General features: G+C 38.8%; 1 protein-coding gene across 2 annotated transcripts in view; it reads right to left on the bottom strand.

The window, feature by feature from the left end:
* UROC1 (urocanate hydratase 1) overlaps nt 1-15,394 on the bottom strand; it is a 65,117-nt gene extending 49,723 nt beyond the window's left edge. Inside the window, exons 1-5 of one of the 2 annotated variants that reach the window (XM_026678256.2) lie at nt 15,205-15,394; nt 11,380-11,510; nt 7,765-7,858; nt 5,130-5,189; nt 475-603 (exon numbers count right to left, since the gene is read on the bottom strand). In XM_026678256.2, coding sequence (XP_026534041.2) covers nt 475-603; nt 5,130-5,189; nt 7,765-7,858; nt 11,380-11,510; nt 15,205-15,330 — 540 coding nt within the window. In that variant the 5' untranslated portion in view covers nt 15,331-15,394. The remainder of the gene's footprint in view (nt 1-474; nt 604-5,129; nt 5,190-7,764; nt 7,859-11,379; nt 11,511-15,204) is intronic. The other variant, XM_087954670.1, reaches the window with a different exon arrangement.
* Between the last annotated feature and the right edge of the window lie 2,627 nt (nt 15,395-18,021).

Here is an 18,021-nt window from a genome sequence, read left to right as displayed (position 1 = left end):
CATAGTGGTGGACTAGCTGTTAAGATGCTTGACTGGAAGGTTGCAGTTTGAGATCCAAGTACTAGGTGATGAGGTGAGGTCCTGTACTTGCCCCAGTTACTGCCAACCTAGTGGTTCAAAAGCATGAAAATGCAAATAGATAAATAGGTACCACTTTGGTGGGAAGATAACAGCATTCCATGCACTTCAGCAAATAGTCAGGCCAGCCACATGTCTATTGAAGCTTCTTCAGACAATACTGACTCCCTCAGCTAGGAAACAGAGATGAGCACTGCCCCCTAGAGCTGGACATGACCAGACGAGAAAACTTTTGACTTTTGTACAAACTAACTAATGAAAGGCCCAATCTCTCCAGAAGAGATGTGGCTTCATGCTTAATATAAATAACTATAGAGGACCCACTGAAAGGTCAAAACTAGAGGTGTCAAAATGATAAACAAACAGCAAGGAGGATATATTGTTGCCTCTATTTACCATGCCATTTGTGATAACTAATCGAGGTGCATTGCAATGGCTTGGGAAGAGTCCTAAGGGATGTCCACTGTACATAACTAATGTCTGTTCTTCGGTCATCTCAGATAAATAGTGCATCACCAGCCAGAACTAGAGAAAGGAAAGAAGTAATAGATTAGGTTCTTGTCTTAAAAGGATGATTTTTAATAGCTAGACCAGACAGAATGGCGAATTCTCACTTGATGAGAATTCCTGAAAAGTGGTGAGGCTGATTAAAAATGCATTATCAGGTGGGAACAGATGATGAGCTCCTAATCTAATATTTTCACACAGAAACTGTTCCTCCCCTATTGTTTTTATTCATAGTGGGAATGAAAAAGTAAACTTTTCCCTACTACCGGGGAAAAACAGCTAAACTGATGGGTGGGGTGAAAATATGGACTGGTTAACAACCTTTTCTATGATGGCACAGTAAAAATTATAATAAGAATTATGTAGAAATGTGCAGGCAGCTCTGTTCATAGTGCAATTCAATATTTGAAACTATAAAATCAATCAAAACTTTTCATTTAAGACATTAAAATTATTTACGCAACATATAACCCCAACATAATTTCAGGTTTTTTGGATTTCCTGTCCAATCCTATTTTTATTGGCCCATTGATTTCAATGAACCCCAGACAAAAGAAAATCCAGGAAAAAAAATAAAGACATGGGATTGCAGGAGAAGACAGGGCAGATGGGATGAGGAACAGGATAAGGATTCTATTTCCCAGGTGCTGTGAACAATAATTTAGCTCTCCTTTCCCCTTTCCATGCTTCATTTTTTAGTTTTTCCTTTTATCAATGGACTTTGGAATGAGGATTTCCTATTCCAAGGGTTTACATTAGCAGAAGCTTGGATTTCTGGCAGGATCTCTAAAGAAACTTGGTTGGTTGTTAGGTTTGATTGATTGGTTCTTTGTACGCTTTTCCTGCAAAAGAACAAAGTCTTCTTGCCCTCTTCTCAAAGTCTCCTTGCCCTCTTCTCAATTACTTTTTGGAAGGCAGCTGTCATTAGGACTAATGGCAATTTTGATCCTAGTTCTGGTCCCATCTCCTACTCGGGTATCAGCCATTTTCCAAATCATCATAGGTATTTTATGATAATATACGTCTTAGCCATCAAAGCCTTGATGGAAATCTGATTGCCTCTGGAGATCATTGGCTGGGTGACAAGTAGACTTCCTTGTATACTTGGTTGGCCACTGTGTAAACAGACTACTAGACCAGACACGCCAGGGATCCAATCCAGCAGGACACTACTTATATTCTTATGTTGTATTCATTACAAGTGTCATCCAGCCATTCTAAATCAATTTTTCCCCCAAATGTATTGGATTTCCTTGTTGAGACATTCAGGCAGGGATGGGATTCTACCAGTTCGTACCTATTCGCCGGCACCAGTTGTTAACTTTCTAAGCAGTTCAGAGAACCAGTTGTTAGAAGAAATTACTGGCCTAATCCTGTAAGGAAGGCAGGAAGGAAACATTCTGGTGTTGCTTACAGAAACTGCCTCTCCGTTAACCCTTATTACATTCTTGGCAGGACTAGACTTCCTGTCTCAGGAACATCTCTGGAGTTTTCCCCCCCTCCTTTGCTGGTACTTTGCTTGTGTGGAGTGACCATTCAAAATTACAGTGGCACTGAAAAAAGTGACTTATGACCATTTTTCACACTAACAACTGTTGCAGCACCCCCACAGTCATGAGAGGACAGGCGAGGAGATGCATGCCTCGATGTGAGTGATATTGAGCTGGCCACGCCTAGCCAATAACATGACCACCAAGCCACGCCCACCAATTAAGCCACGCCCACAGAACTGGTTGTTTAAAAATTTGAATCCCACCCCTGCATTCAGGCATTCAGTAGAAAAACTTACTGGACCGTTTTGGGCCATTTGCTATCACTGAGATCTAACCTAGTTTAGTAGGTTGTTATAAGAATTAAGGAAGGAAGAAACCACAGCTCCTGGAAAAAGACCATGATACCAATGAAAGAAAGAAAGAAAGAAAGAAAGAAAGAAAGAAAGAAAGAAAGAAAGAAAGAAAGAAAGAAAGAAAGAAAGAAAGAAAGAAAGGAAAGAAAGAAAGAAAGAAAGAAAGAAAGAAAGAAAGAAAGAAAGAAAGAAAGAAAGAAAGAAAGAAAGAAAGAAAGAAAGAAATGTGGGTCAGGCATCACTTAAAAAAAAGGATATTCCAGAGCAAACATGGCAAACTACGAATGAGTTTTTGTAACTCATTAAAAAGGGAGCGGGGAAGGCAGCATTGATAACATGCCGCAGGAACAAAATTTTGAGGTGCAGTTTTGTTACAATCACACATCTTTAAAAACAGTCTCTTTTTCACAATACCAAGCAGGGAGAACAAGCTGGCTTTATTGCAACGAAATAAAACCATTCACCCAATAGCCATTCTTAAGTAACCAGAATGACAAAGAAGTATTGTTTGTTCTGCTGTGAAACTCTTTTGAGGTATCACACTCCTATCAGAACAGGAGCAAAAGTACAGACAGAAGGCGTCCATAGATTGTGTTGTCTCGGTTGCACAGTGCAACTCAAGACATATGCCTTAAAGTACACCAAGGCACACTAGATACAAAATCATGCTCATCATATATTTTTTAGGAAGCTTAGTTGCTATTTTGAGAACAAAAACTCAGAAGGCTCCACTCTGCCTGGGAATCTGGGAATCCTAATTCTCAAACAAAACAAAACAAAACAAAAAAAAAACTCAGCAGAACTGGCCAGTCTGGCTCCCTTCTGTGCATAAGGCCTTCCTGCACGTCCATCTATCTCCTTATTGAGAAAATATGAACGCAGTGCATGAAATTAGTGGTGAACTAACTGGCTTGGTGTATGCAGTCATATAGGTCCTCCTGCACATTTCTGTTCAAGCTGGGGTAGTTCTGGGTGTAATCTCCTTTGAGCTTTGCTTTATGGAAGCACAAAATTGTGGAGTCCTTGGGTGATTTCTGAGTTTGGTTGCTTTCTTGAAGACGTTTCATTATCCAACTAGGTAACATAATCAATTACCTAGTTAGGTAGTACAATGCCTAGAAGAAAACAACCAAGCTCAGAGAGCACCAAGGACTCCAGAGTTCAATCCAGAGATACAAATATTCTCTTCTATTGGAGCACAGTATTGTGCTGGCTCTCAAGGGTGTCACACAAGCCAAACTACTCCCATAAAAAGTGCTACAAATTGTTTCTTCCATTCATCTGTTTGGTTCTGCCTGGCTTGTCTCATAAGAGGTGTTAAGTTCTCCATGCAGAAGAAAGCTCGGGAGTCAGTGACCAGTTTCAGCTCTTTATTTGGTCCCGAGATCGACTCGGTGCGGCTAGGGCATGCAGTGGCTTTTATAGAACTAGCTGGCCAAGCCGCGGCCAATGACACTGCTTTGAATCTCCCGCAATCGGTTTCCTCCAATCGCGGGAGATTCTCTGCGGGCCAATCAGCGCGGCTCGCTCGGCCAATCGGATCGCTGCGCGTCTTAGCCAATCAGAACGGGTGTTTACAAGAATGTTAATGAATAGTACAGAACAAGGGGGACTATAACGTCTTCCTCTTAAGTTACTTGTTTTGAAAGGACCCTGAAGGATTCAAAGTACAGTTGTACTTTGCAACTATACACCAGTGCAGAATCTTGAAAAATGAAGATTCCACATAACAAGGGCCTCCATGGAGATAAAAGTCCCTTTACTTCGGATCTTTGTCTTGAAAGGACAATAAAAATCTAAAGCCCCATAAACAAGACCTTGCAAATAACCACTGAGAGTAGGGGCAGATGACTGTTAGTATGTGGGCTTACCTACTTATCCCAGTATTTTTTTCTTTTGTTTTCTTAAAACAAAATAGTATACTCAGGGAAGTCTGGTGGATGAATTATATAGTAGAAAACAGAGAGCCAAATTTTATTTATTTATTACATTTATATGCTGTCCATCTCATTATTCAAAATGACTCTGGGCAGCGTATACATTTAATAAACAAACAAGTAAGATTGGCATGGTAGTTAAGACATCAGGCTGACACCCTGGAAAATATGAGTTCTAGTTTGTTTTAAGTGAAAACCCAGCTAAGGTGACTTTGGGCCAGTCATTCTCTCTCAGCCATTGGAAGAAGGCAAATCATTTCTGAAAACTTGCCAAGGAAACTGCAGGGATCTGTCTAGCTATGCTGATTGGAAGGTACCAACCCCCTCCCCCCAATATCTATCTATCTGTCTATCTATCTATCTATCTATCTATCTATCTATCTATCTATCTATATTAAATGAGTTCGTGTCAGACTTGTGAATGAGCAAACCCCATGCTTATTACCACTGAAGATATTACCTCATTGGTTAATGGAATATTTACAAGCAAACAATCAATCAAGCACTAAGAGAGCACCAATAATTCCACAGTTCAACCCTGAGCTTCAAATATTCTCTTCTATTGGAACAAAAAGAATAAGATGGAGCCAAGGGGAACAAGCAGATTCATCCTCATTTTTTCTCCTTCTGCGTAAAATAAGCAAAGTTGGAATAGATCTCAATTTATGGCCAGCTGCTCATCAAACTTACTTTGCTTAAACAGAATGAGAATCATTTTTTAAAAATCATTTTTCACTGAAAATATATCTACAGTATCATACCTGCACCCAGTTGCTGAATACTTGTCCATTTCCTCCATATGTTACAAGTTCCTGGGGAAACTGCAAAAGGTACATTTTAAATCCACACAAGATTTCAAAACAGCTCCTATACTTAATATTAAGTTCTCTTATATCTGCCTCCAAAACAAGATATTAGAATAGAATAGAATAGAATAGAATAGAATAGAATAGAATAGAATAGAATAGAATAGAATAGAATAGAATAGAATAGAATAGAATAACAGAGTTGGAAGGAACCTTGGAGGTCTTTTAGTCCAACCCCCTGCCTAGGCAGGAAACCCTACACCACAGATCTTCATCTTGAGGACAGCTGTTTAGTATCCTTAATATCTTACCTTAAAATGCATTTTTATTTGCTCACACAATATATGATTTCTTTTTTAATGAATAATGATTTTTCCTCCTTTTTAATTGCTATTAATGAATGCAATTCAAGGAAAAATAATTATATTAGGCTACATGAATTAAAAGATGGAAATGAGATGAGACAACACAGAAAAAGTCACCGTACCATTTAGGGACCTAGTAATTAATTAGAAAGGTGACTAGGGAATATCTGCTTAGAAAAAGACTAGTTTTGAATATATGGTTAATCCATACATCTATTCATAGACATATATGCAGAAGAATGAATAAAAATCCAGAACAATATTTAATTGATTGTATAATGAAAGACTGACTCAAAGAATCAAAGACAGAGAGACAAGGATGATCAGAAGTTATGAATATGGGACAGATCATTTGGTAATCCCAAGAACAAAACTGGGGGGAAAGGACATAGAAGAAAAGTAAAGAAATGAAAAACAACTTCAGGAAAAGAAAGTACAATTTTGCATGAAATAAAATAAGAATTTTAATTTCCAAACAAAATGAATCGAAAGTGTATGTGGATTTAATTAAAACAGAGTGAAAACAATTATGTCACCAGGAGCCAAAGAAATATGCATGCAAAGGAATATCTAGTGTAATGAAGGCATGAAAGAGGTTAATAATGTGGAAAAATGCATATATAAATGATGCAAAAAAGATGAAAGGTATTTTATAATACATAGGCACAAAAAGTTGCAAACATGTGGAGCAAATAATGGTTAATATTAATAAGGTAGAGGAAATACAGGGTAATTTTGATGAAATAAATATTTGTGCATTATATATTGATTTAGAGAAAGAACATGATAGAAGCTTGTTTAGGGTTGCTGAATATGATAAGAAAAAATATATGATGGAAGTAAAATGTGTGAGTAAAAATAGAATCCTTAGTAAATGGTTCAACTCTGAAAAGGGAGTAAGGCAAGGAAGTATGAGATTCCCTTGGTTTAATGTATAATAAATATATAGTAATGTATCAGAAACTGCATAAGAAACTTTTGTGATGATGGTGTATTGACTTGGGTCATGAACATGTAGTATGTACTTTGCATATGGATAATGCTGTGTTTAAATCTGAGAAGACAAATGCTTTGAAGCAAATGATGGATAGATACAACAAGGAATATAAATCAGACTAAGATAGACATTTGATAGACAAAATAAAGTGAATGTTTGTAAGCTATATATAAATGTCAAAAAACTAGAGCAAGTTGATAAATCTGTATGCATTGGTAAAATGTTTACTAAATATGGGAAAATAGGTGGAGAACTTTTAAGACCCGCAAATGGTATTTGGTAATATGAAGTTCTTATGAGGAATGGAAACTGGTCAGAAGAAATGAAAACTGAGCTTGCTTATAAGAGCTTGCTCCTCCCCGCTGCTTCTCTGGAAATGAGAGCTGATTAAATCAGGAGACAATAAAAGTTGGATGCAATGGGAATGGCAAACTTAGAAAGGTATGTCTAAAAAGTAAAAAGAGTCAAGAATGGATGGGTAATGAATCCATTTTGACTCAACACAAAAGTGAGTAACCAGTTCAAAAATTGTACAGTGAAATCGATTATCATATAGAGAAAACAAACAAGGATTACATTATAAAGCAAATATATGGGGGGGGGATGAATGAGTTGGAAGGAGGAGAAAGATTGTGAAAATCCTTCTTACAGTTGATGAGATACTTAGAAAGAGAGAAGTGAGAAATTTAACGAATAAAAGCTGAGACATGGTGCAGAATATTTCTTTATTTATTCAGTTTATAAGGCTGCCTATCTTTGATGACCTTGGATGAGAAGAGAAACATTTCCAATGAAACAATCAAGAAAATCTAGTTGCCTTTTGAAAAGTGTCTTTGGGATCAAAACAATTACTATAATACAAAACTTAGAATATAGAGAAACAGAGAATAACCCCCTGGTTTACCATTTTTTTCTGCACTTTGATAATATTGCTTGCCTGAAAGAGAATAGTACGGTTATATATGTATGAACTGTGGGAATTGGATATTATGGTTTGTAAACAATGGTCTATAACTTACCGAGTTTTCCAACCTAGCTAATTGTAGGTTAACTCAACAAAGTATTGTTAAAACAACCATCACTTAATGTAATACACAGTCCTAATCACTGTCTCCAAGTTACAAGGGAAACTGAAATTTACCCCATAAAAGGCAGTATATTCTCATGAACATGCAAGTAGATTTCTTTCCTAGACCATGTTTTCATCAAATTCATCAAAATTCATTACCTGTGCTACTGCAGGATCAAGGTTATTCATAATCATGTGCATTATTGCAGCAGCTTGCTTGGTTTTGCAAGGATATTCTTGAATGGGATACGCTCTGAAATTAAAAAACATAAAGGCAGAAATGAATTAATTATTCTCTAACTGTTTTTTACCATTGAATTCTTGATTTGATGGATAAATTAAAGGAAAAACCAATATAGAAAACAATTAATGGAAAGATAAAGTCAGTTAGGATGCTGGACACCCTATTATGAATAAGACCATCTGAACTCAATTTAGATTACTAGATTAGATTTTCTCTCCGCACCCCACCCTCCAAAAAAGATATTAGTGCATTAAGGGCTTCTTTCTACATAGTACCCTCTGGATATTCAGATAGTTCTTATTTAAAGATTTGTAGGCAAATGTTCTGTTCACATTCCTGAGTGAATCCAACCATTTTTACTAATTAATTTGAAATTGCTGCACAGCCCTGTTATACATGCACATATAGAGGTAAGAAATAGTTATCAACATTAGAATAGAAATAATCTTGGGCCATTTGCAAATAGTTTGGTTAGCAAATATATCAACCTGCAAAAGAAATAAATATAATAGTGGGTTCCCCCCCCCCATTTCTCTTGTTCTATGTCTATTTTGGAAGGATTCTGTGCTAAATGAAGAAAATATATTGTTTATTCTGACTTTGTTAAACTGATCTTGTTTATTTAGAATCTGAATTTGGAAAATCAATATCAGCTCAGCTGCATGCTTATAGAATATGAGCTTTGTGCCCTTGGGCATTCCTTTTTTTAACTGCTACATATTTTTGGAACATGGGCAGAATTTGAGCTGTTCATTTGACAATCCAAATATAAAATCCAATTGGAACAAACAGATCCCGAGCAATTGTTAACAAAAATGCTTCAAAATGGAACACTACATTTGAGGAATGTAATTTGCCTTTTATCAGATTTTCAAAACCACAGCTCAGAACAATTACAAAAGCAAGTTTTTTTTCTGCCTACAGTCAATGCAGGATCTGTGTAGTGCATTATAGTCAATTCAAAATAAGTTCAAAATAATTTGCATTTTTACACTGGCAGCACATGGTTGCCAAAAACATTAAATGAAGTAAACAAGATCAGTTAATGAGGACAAATGAATTTTGCATTTAACGATGAAAGATATTTGAGAGATCAATGCAACAGTATTTGGCTTTTTGGTATCACTTTTTCTTCTCCTCTCCTCTTTGCAATCCTGTGAAGTAGGTGGACTGAGAAAGAGAGATTGGCCCAAGGTTACACAGCTGAGAGCAACTTGTACTTGGGCCTCTCAGCCCTAACTCAACAGCTTAATCAAAACCTCACACAATGCCAATCTACAGTCTAGGCCAGTGATCCCCAACCTTTTTTACGCCGCGGCCCAGTACCGGCATCAGCTGGGCGCCGCGGCCCGGTACCGGCATCAGCTGGGCTCCGCGGCCCGGTACCGGCATCAGCTGGGCGCCGCCATCTTTTTGATGAAAAAGTGCTTCCGGTGACCTCACCGAAGCCTTTTTCATCAACAAAGATGGCTAGCGCTCTGTGAGCTTTCCGGGTAGAAATGGCTTTCTACCGGAAAAGCTCACCGAAGCGCGCGCCGCCATCTTTTTGATGAAAGCGTGCTTCGGTGAGCTTTCTACCCGGAAAAGCTCACCGGAAGCGCTGGCGCCGTCATCTTTTTTTTATGAAAACGTGCTTCCGGTAAGCTTTCTACCCGGAAAAGCTCACCGGAAGCACTTTTTCATCAAAAAAAGATGGCAGCGCCCAGCAAGCCAGCAGCCCGGTAGGACTTGTTCTGCGGACCGGTACCGGTCCGCGGACCGGTGGTTGGGGACCCCATATCTAGATCCATACCCTGAGTTTGTTCAATATGTTTAGATTATACATGGAATGCACTATGGATGATGACTACTAGATGGCAGACAAGAGACACATAAAACTAATTATTTGCTACTATCTGTCATTTGTCTACATTTTTCAACCGAGACAATAGCCCTAAACATGCTTAAACTAAGCTTAAAATGGCATGGAGTGTTTTATAATTCACTAACAATGGATATATATCTATCATCACATAGAACATATTACAAATTGCACCAAACATTGTGACATAATTATATTATTTACGTGATGATGTCATGACACAGGTGTTACTATTTTTACATTATAGTTACTTTTTTATGGATGGTGCTATGAAAAAGGCTTGACATTAGAAAAGCTTATGGGCTGTCCGAGAAATAGAGCTCTGGAATTTGTTCTTATATAGACTTCATTGGAATCTAATAAGGCACTTGGGAGTCTCTGGCTTGGCATTTTGATGGTCAGGAGCAAGCCAAGTCTTGACACTTCTTTTTCTGCATACCTTTCTTCTTGTAGAATAAATTTGTGTACTTCCCATAAGAAGTTGGCCACAGAGAAGAACTGCATTACAAACATACAGATTATAAAGAGCAAATGGATGGAAATTTACTGTACATGCTGATGAGTAATAGTCCCCAATGATTTCGAACATAGGTGCTATGAAGACACTGGAAGTAGACATTCATTAGAGACAAAGGACTACTGTTCTCCACCCTATTATAAAGCTGTTGATATTGGCTTTAAAGTCAAAGGTTGAATTCACACATTTAGTGTTTTTTTTTTACCATGGTTTGTTTTCTAATCAACAATAAACAAGCTTGGTAGGTATACTGTCCTAAGTCATAGTTTATGCCACCAGAAGCAAACTAATTACATTACACTTTATTATGACGCTTGAATCAAGTTCAAAATTCCCAGATGTTCAGCAGCTGCATACACTGACCAATAAATCAACTTGCTTATTTATCAGCCTTGTTTTATCTCATCTCACCGGTTAATCAGCGTGACCTCCTGCTAGTTCATTTACAGGTGGGCCTCGAAGCAGCCAACTCTGACAAACTTTTGCTAACTTTATAAAGATATACTGGATTCACTTATGGGGCTAAGCAGAGGAGGTAATCAGCAGGTTCTGACCAGTTCTGGAAAACCAGTAGCGGAAAATTTGAGTAGTTTGGGGAACCGGCAAACACCACCTCTGACGGGCCCCGCCCCCATCTATTCTCTGACTCCGGAGTCCCAGTTGATCGGCTGGGTCTTCTTTTGTTGCCCTGCACAGGAGAACGGAGCTGGAAAGCAGGTTAGTGGGGTGGGGAGGGAATGGGGATTTTACAGTATCCTTCCCCTGCCACACCCACCAAGCCATGCCCACAGAACCAGTAGTAAAAAAATTTGAATCCCACCACTGGTGCTAAGCAACCCAAAAGGTGTTTTGATTGTTTTTGACTTAGAGCAGAACACAGCCATTTTAGTTTTTTAAACACTATTTGATGGCTTAGGGTACTGTGGGAATTCAAAAAATCGCAGTTAAAAATGATGGCTCTGCTTTATATGAGATTGGTTAGCATCCAGTACACATTCCAATGACATCATTTGAAACATGATGTCATCACTTGGTTTGCATTGCAGGCATTTCTCCACACATGCGCAGATGCCCACGATGCCTAAGCTACTGAGTAAGGAATTTCGATCCAAACCTGGGATTCCCAATCTTTCAGCAAATCCTCATCCTTACCTCATTTCAATTTGGGGGCAGAACCTGTACATGTAGATATGCCCATAGAGCCTCAATTCTTTCGCAAATTCTGGTGCCAGAATTCCATGGAAGTTAGCTGGGAAATACCGCAGAGAGTTTTTTAAAGCCAACTGCCAAAACAAAGGAGAAAAAAAAAGCAAACATAACTAAAGTTTAAAAATGGCTAGGTGGGTGGCTATCACAATTAATTAAGCACATGCATTTTATTAGGCTGAGTGGGAAACATGCCCAGCTCTTATGAAAGGATTCAAGGAGATTGATCCTGAATAAAAATGAGGGTCTATCCACTAAGGTAGTAGCACGTTTTCAATGGAATCTTTTCATTCAGCTCTTTGTATGAATAAGATAATGCCTGGTGGTCATTTTCCAGAGAAGAAATGAAAGAACATTAATGTAGGTCTTTACATTAAGCACAAAACAAAGCAGAAAGCTCTGCTGGCTCTTTGACAGAAGAGATGGACCATGCCAAATCTGGTTTTTCATCACCATCCTGAGATGACAGGATATACACAGTGCATGTAAAATTACCTAGTGAATTAAGATTGTCTTTCCCTGTGCAAAGAAACTGTGAACTTCTGCACTCACTATGCAATGTGCTAGGATTACCAAATATCCAGGTGTTCCCCTACTACCACTTGGATTATTTGCCCACTAGTGATTTACAGCATCTTCTACACTCATTTAACCACTGTTGTGCCAGCATTTATTTATTTAGCATATGGCATGTTAGCCAGGGATCAACGAGGTGGCTGGCTGCCTCTGTGAAAGGATTTTTTTCGGGTGGTGTTACCTTGACCCGTAGGACACCTGAATGCTGGTAGGCAATTGGGGGAGGCTCCTTTCTTGTCCCTCCATGGTTTATTTGCTCACGGGAATCGAACCACTGAGCTGCTGGCCTCAGCGGTGCGCAGGTCCAGGTCTTATCACATGAGCCACCGTGGTCCCTATGTGTTATGTGCCAGCATAACAGATAAGGACAGACATAACAGATAGTGCCACTTTAGCAAAGGTTTGGTGATGCTGTCAGGTTGCTGTAAATCACTAGTGAGGAAATGGCTATGGATGATTGCTGAAAGGGAGGTAATGAAGTGAAGCCAGGGAGAAAAAAAATTCAAAATTTATAGTTTATCCTGCTAATATACATGGGTTGAGTGCTGCAGCAGGTATGTGCTTTTAGTTTTCCATGTTACACAATCCCAGCAAAATATGATTTAATCAATATGGTGAAACAATCCATAGTTTAGCATGGTATGAACCCATCTCAAGTATAAAACAAAATACATATTTGGAATTTTCCTAAAATCTTCACACAATGGCCACACATCCAGGAAGAAGCCCTCTCTTTATAAAGAAAAGTGGCATGCATTCAAGAATAGTTTGTGCCATGGCTCTGTAAGTACCACTCCTCTAGGTCAAGGAGGAAATAAGATCTCTGCTGACTTTGATGTACTCCAAAATCTGTACCAAAAATCACGATTTAAAACAAAGAAAAAAAATGCTGACATCTGAGATGCATACTTTCATAATTTATTCCATTTTTGTTTATTTTTTAAATGTTTCATTTCAAAAAAAAAAACACCCTTTGTTCTGCTGCAGTGTTTATACCGAGTTTGAAATTCATGGACAGAAAGTAAATCAATAGAGAACCCAAACAAAAAGGACCACAGCATTAACAGAAGAAGCAGCACATAAGAATTAAAGTCTAAGAGGGGGGAGACAGAGAGCAGGAAAAGCATCACCACTTTAAGAAGGTTTACAGTAGTTTTTTTTTTTTTTCCAAGGATGTAACGGCCTGGGGTATTAGAATAAATTGCTTATCTTCGGGGAACCAAACGATTTGTTTGCACAGTGCATTTCTCTACATGGTTGCTGCTTGTGAACATATGGATATCTGTGCAAAAGCATGCATGAGGAAGTACAGGGTAGGCTACATAAGCTCCACTGTCTGATGTATCCAGCAGGCAGGTGGGCAGGAGAGAGGGAGAGGGAGAGAGGGAGAGGGAGAGGGAGAGAGAGAGGGAGAGAGAGAGAGAGCTACTTAGAATGCATTGGTCAGTACCATTCAAAGTTTCTCCCAGAGGACCCAGACCAAGGAGGCATTGGAGGGGATCTTTCTCTGAATGCTAAGAATGAAAGCTGGATGAAGGGGATTGAGTAGCACAGGCTACATGTACCAGGGTGATGAAAATGCATCGCCCTATGGAAACTATTCCATGAGACTTGAAGCACAACTAAGGTTAATGAACTATGTGAATATGCTCAGGGATTAAGTTTTCTTAAAAAACAACAACACCCAACCCAATTGTTGGGTGACAGAAGGATTGAGAATGAGACTGCATACATTCCTATTGAGTTCAGGAGTTACTGTTGTATAAAAACAATGTGATCTCTGGTAGCAGACAGAAGAGGTCCAATTTCAAGTCCAGTCTCACTGAATGTTTTTGGGCCAGTTGTTCTTTCAACCCCAACATGCCTCGCACAGGTATTGTGAGCATCAAATGAGGGACATCTCCTAGTAAGCCACCTTCAGCTCTTGGAGAAACAAACTGGAAATAAATATAACAAATAAACAAATGCTGTATCAAAGAGAGAGAGTGACTTCAGACCAAAGAGATGATTTCTAATATCAAATGTTGGGATATCAAAATAAATGCACACACAGATATATACATTTGCTCGAGAAATTTGTTTGTTTGTCAAATGTAGATGATGCTCATCTCACTCTTAGAGTGGACTCTGGGTGGTGTCCAGGGATAAGATAAATACAGAAGAATATTAATTTAAAGAACATTGCTTGGATTTTTATTTAAACTGAATAAAAACATACAGTTAAGTGCAAGGAAACAGGTGATCTTTATTGTGGCAGGAAGAGCCTTCTCATTGTATATGTGAGAAAGTAAATATATATGTGTTTGTGAGAGACACGTAGAATATACTGTATATGATTATTGAAATCTCAACCAGGTAGGCTGCCCAACTTGGATTTTTCAAAAGTGTTGGCACTGCAGTCCTCACACCTCAGGAGGACATCCAGCTCAGAATAGCTGACCTTACAAAAATTGTTGTCACTTAAAAGACAAAAGAACAGATTTCAAAGCAGTAGCAACTGTATACATCTGTAAGACTAGAACCTCACATTTTTGTCAGAAGAGTTGGTTTACAACGAAGAGCCAATAAAGAGAGATTCTCCTGAAGCCAAGACCTAAGAATAATGTGATAAAGGCCACAGTAGAGACAATATTATTCACACAGTTTACATTGTCTTAAAAATATAGGAACAAATACAGATAAGGCAAAGCTACCCTTATCAGAAGGTGAACTAGATACAAAACAGGCTTTCATTTTTATTAAGAGAGCTGTGTTAGTCTCTGATGGCAAACAATGTAGTCTGGTAGTACCTTTTCCAACTAACCAATGCTATTAAGGCAGCAGCTTTTTAATATGCCTTTACATAAAATATGTTAGATGGAAAAGTGCTACCCAGGGGTGCGATTCAACCAGTGTAACAACTGGTTCGGTGAGCGTGCACTTCGATAGTGTGACCACATAGAAAGACATTAAGGGCAATATAGAATAGAACTGTGCAGTGTTTATATTCACAATTGGTAGCTATCAATCATAGAGCTGGTCACAGACCAGCAGACCTGCTTTAAGAAACAGAGCTAACTTACTATTGGGGTGATCCACCCAACTCAGTTCTAGGGAACATTTTAGGAATGCAGAGCTTGTAGTTCTAGTTAATGGAAAGATTTTTCCTTGAAAAATCCCTTGATGTCCAAAAAGAAGAATTGTACAAACTCTTACTTTTTCTTCATTTGCGGTGAGATTTGGGCTTCTCACAGGAGCGTGAGGGATTCCACTCTTTCGGCCTCTGTTCTCTGGAAGAGGATGGAGAGGGAGCCCAGCACAAATTGCTTTCAGAGTAGACATAGCTTGTAAGGGAAGGCTGGTGGTGCCTGACAGACAGCCGTGGCTGAAGGACAGGACTTAGAAGAGAGTTGAGGTCCTACTGCAGCTAAGGTGACCTTTGACAAAAGCAGGTCAACGTTTGGCTTTTCCTCCAATCCTCTGGAGAAAAACGGCCAATATGACGGCCCTCATCATCCTATTGGTTTGTCCTGCTGCCTCCTCCTGAGGAATCATTGACAGGTCTACTGTTTATTCTCCAAGCTGGTTCTCCACATTTGGTTGCTCTGTTGCACTGAATCACAGTTGATTTGTTCCTGTACTTTGTATGATAACATGGGAAGGTTCCTTATCCAATACAGGACACAGATATTTTGCAGGCTTTAGTTGGAAATTTGGCAGACCACAACCATCTTACTACATATAAGCAAACATTCAAATATTCAGTTATTTTTATTTGTGAGCATAACATTAACGCGATCCTTTTCCACTTTTCTCTCCATGTCTTTTTAATGCAATATGTATGCCTCTCTCTTTCATTCCAGATATCCCAAAGCACTTTAATGACATTTAAAGTATGATCAACAATGGAATTATTAAACAATATTCTAAACTAACAATCCAGCAATAAAATATTTATATGCTGAAACTACAAATAGAATCAATAATGTGTCAGGCAATCTCAGGGCCATGTAAGTAAAGTTAAAACCCATTTTAGGCATTTGGAGACCACCATAAAAGTCCATGCTGGCTGGCTAGGAAAGAAATGTGAATTCCAGTGCACCTACTTAACAAGTTGATTTTTAAGTGTTGTAATAATGAAGTAAGTCTCTCCAGAAAACTCATTCTTCATATTAATATTGGTGAGGATATCCAAGCTCTCATGGATGACTCTCTCCTGGAGAAGACATAACTAAAACATCAAGTGACTTCAATAAAAACATACTGCAGAGGCCCAGTTGTGGACTTCTCTGGGAGCTGTCTAGGGCAGTCGGACTGTATGCTTCAAAACAATATTGAACAACCTCCTGGAGAATCTGGATGTTTAAGGCTACTAAAATAACTGTGAGAGGGGTCAAGGAGTCCTAGTGGATAACAACTTGAATATGAGGCAGCAGCGTGCTGCAGCTGCCAAAAAAGCCAATACAGTCCTAGGCAAAGGTAGTATCAAGATCACATGACTATGTTAGTATTGCTTTATATTGCTCTTGTAACACTACACTTGGAATACTGAAATCAGTTTTGTCACCACTATATAAAGAGGTGTTGAGACTCTGGAAAGAGTGCAGATAAGAGCAACAAACATAATTAGGGAGATGGAGGCTAAAGCATACGATGAATGGTTTCAGGAACTGGATATGTCTCATCTAATGAAGAGAAAAACTAGGAATGACATGATAGCAGACTTCCAATATTTGAGAGGCTGTCACAGCGGTCAATCTATTCGCCAAAGCATCTGAGGGTACGACAAGAAGTAAAGGATGGAAAGTTATTAAGGAGTGATCCAACCTAGAATTAAGGTGAATTTCCAGGCAGTGAGAACAATTATTCAGTGGAACGGCTTGTTTTCAAAACTGGAGGGTTTTAAGAAAAGATTGGACAGCCTTTTATCCAGAATGGTACAGAGTCTCTTGCTAGAGCAGGGAGTGGGGTGGGCTAAAACCAAGGTGATATTCAGCAGGTTCTGACCAGTTCTGGAGAACTGGTAGCGGAAATTTTGAGTAGTTCAGAGAACCGGAAAATACCACCTCTGACTGGCCCCACCCCCATTTATTCTCTGCCTCCTAAGTCCCAGCTGATCGGCTGGGTCTTCTTTTGTTGCCCTGCACAGGAGAACGGAGCTGGAAAGCAGGTTAGTGGGGTGGGGAGGGAATGGGATTTTGCAGTATCCTTCCCCCAGGAGTGGGGAGGGAATGGAGATTTTACAGTATCCTTCCCCTGCCATGCCCACCAAGCCACATCCACAAAGCCACACCACACCCACCAAGCCATGGCCATAGAACTGGTAGTAAAAAAATTTGAATCCCACCACCGGCTAAAACACTTCCAAAGTCCCTTCCCACTCTAGTATTCTGTTAAAATTGATGGAAGTTCTACTAAGTATCCTTGAATCATAGGCAGATTACCTTGAATCCTAGTTATATTAGGAAATATAACCACATGGAAATTACTGCTCTCTAGTGAAGTACCTAAATGCATTTGGCTCATGGTGGGTAGAGTATGCAACTAAAACTGCAAAATCTGGAATTAGAAGGGCCTCTGTTCGGATTCAGGTCTGATGGGTTCAGGTCACATGAGGCTTGCAAAAACTCAGAACAAAATTCAGAAGTAAAATCAGTGAAGTTGTGGAAGAATTGGCATTGAACTTTCAAAAGATCCTGCCATGAACAGTATTGATATCTGCATTCTGTAGTAGTTGCACTTTTGAATATACAGAATAAATTTTTTTGCCTTTACTAAATTTCAGTTATTATTTGTAACATTAAAACTGTACTACTAAATACTTTGTAAGTAGAAAAGCAAATTTAAAAATATTTTTTAAAATATACTAGATCTCAATCGCTTAAGGATGATGCTAATTAAAGGGAAACCAAGGGAGACCAACTGGAAGCGAAATGCCCAACCCCTGCTGGAAAAAAAAAAATACTTAACAGGAAATGAGTTATAGTCGAATCAGAGAAACAAAACGCCAGGAATTTTTCACCTTGTATTTTT

Source organism: Notechis scutatus, chromosome 2 (assembly GCF_049901735.1).
Source record: "Notechis scutatus isolate UNSWTSFEM ecotype Mainland chromosome 2, rNotScu1.2, whole genome shotgun sequence".
NCBI classification, from domain to species: domain Eukaryota; kingdom Metazoa; phylum Chordata; class Lepidosauria; order Squamata; family Elapidae; genus Notechis; species Notechis scutatus.
This window is presented reverse-complemented; position numbering and strand designations above follow the sequence as displayed.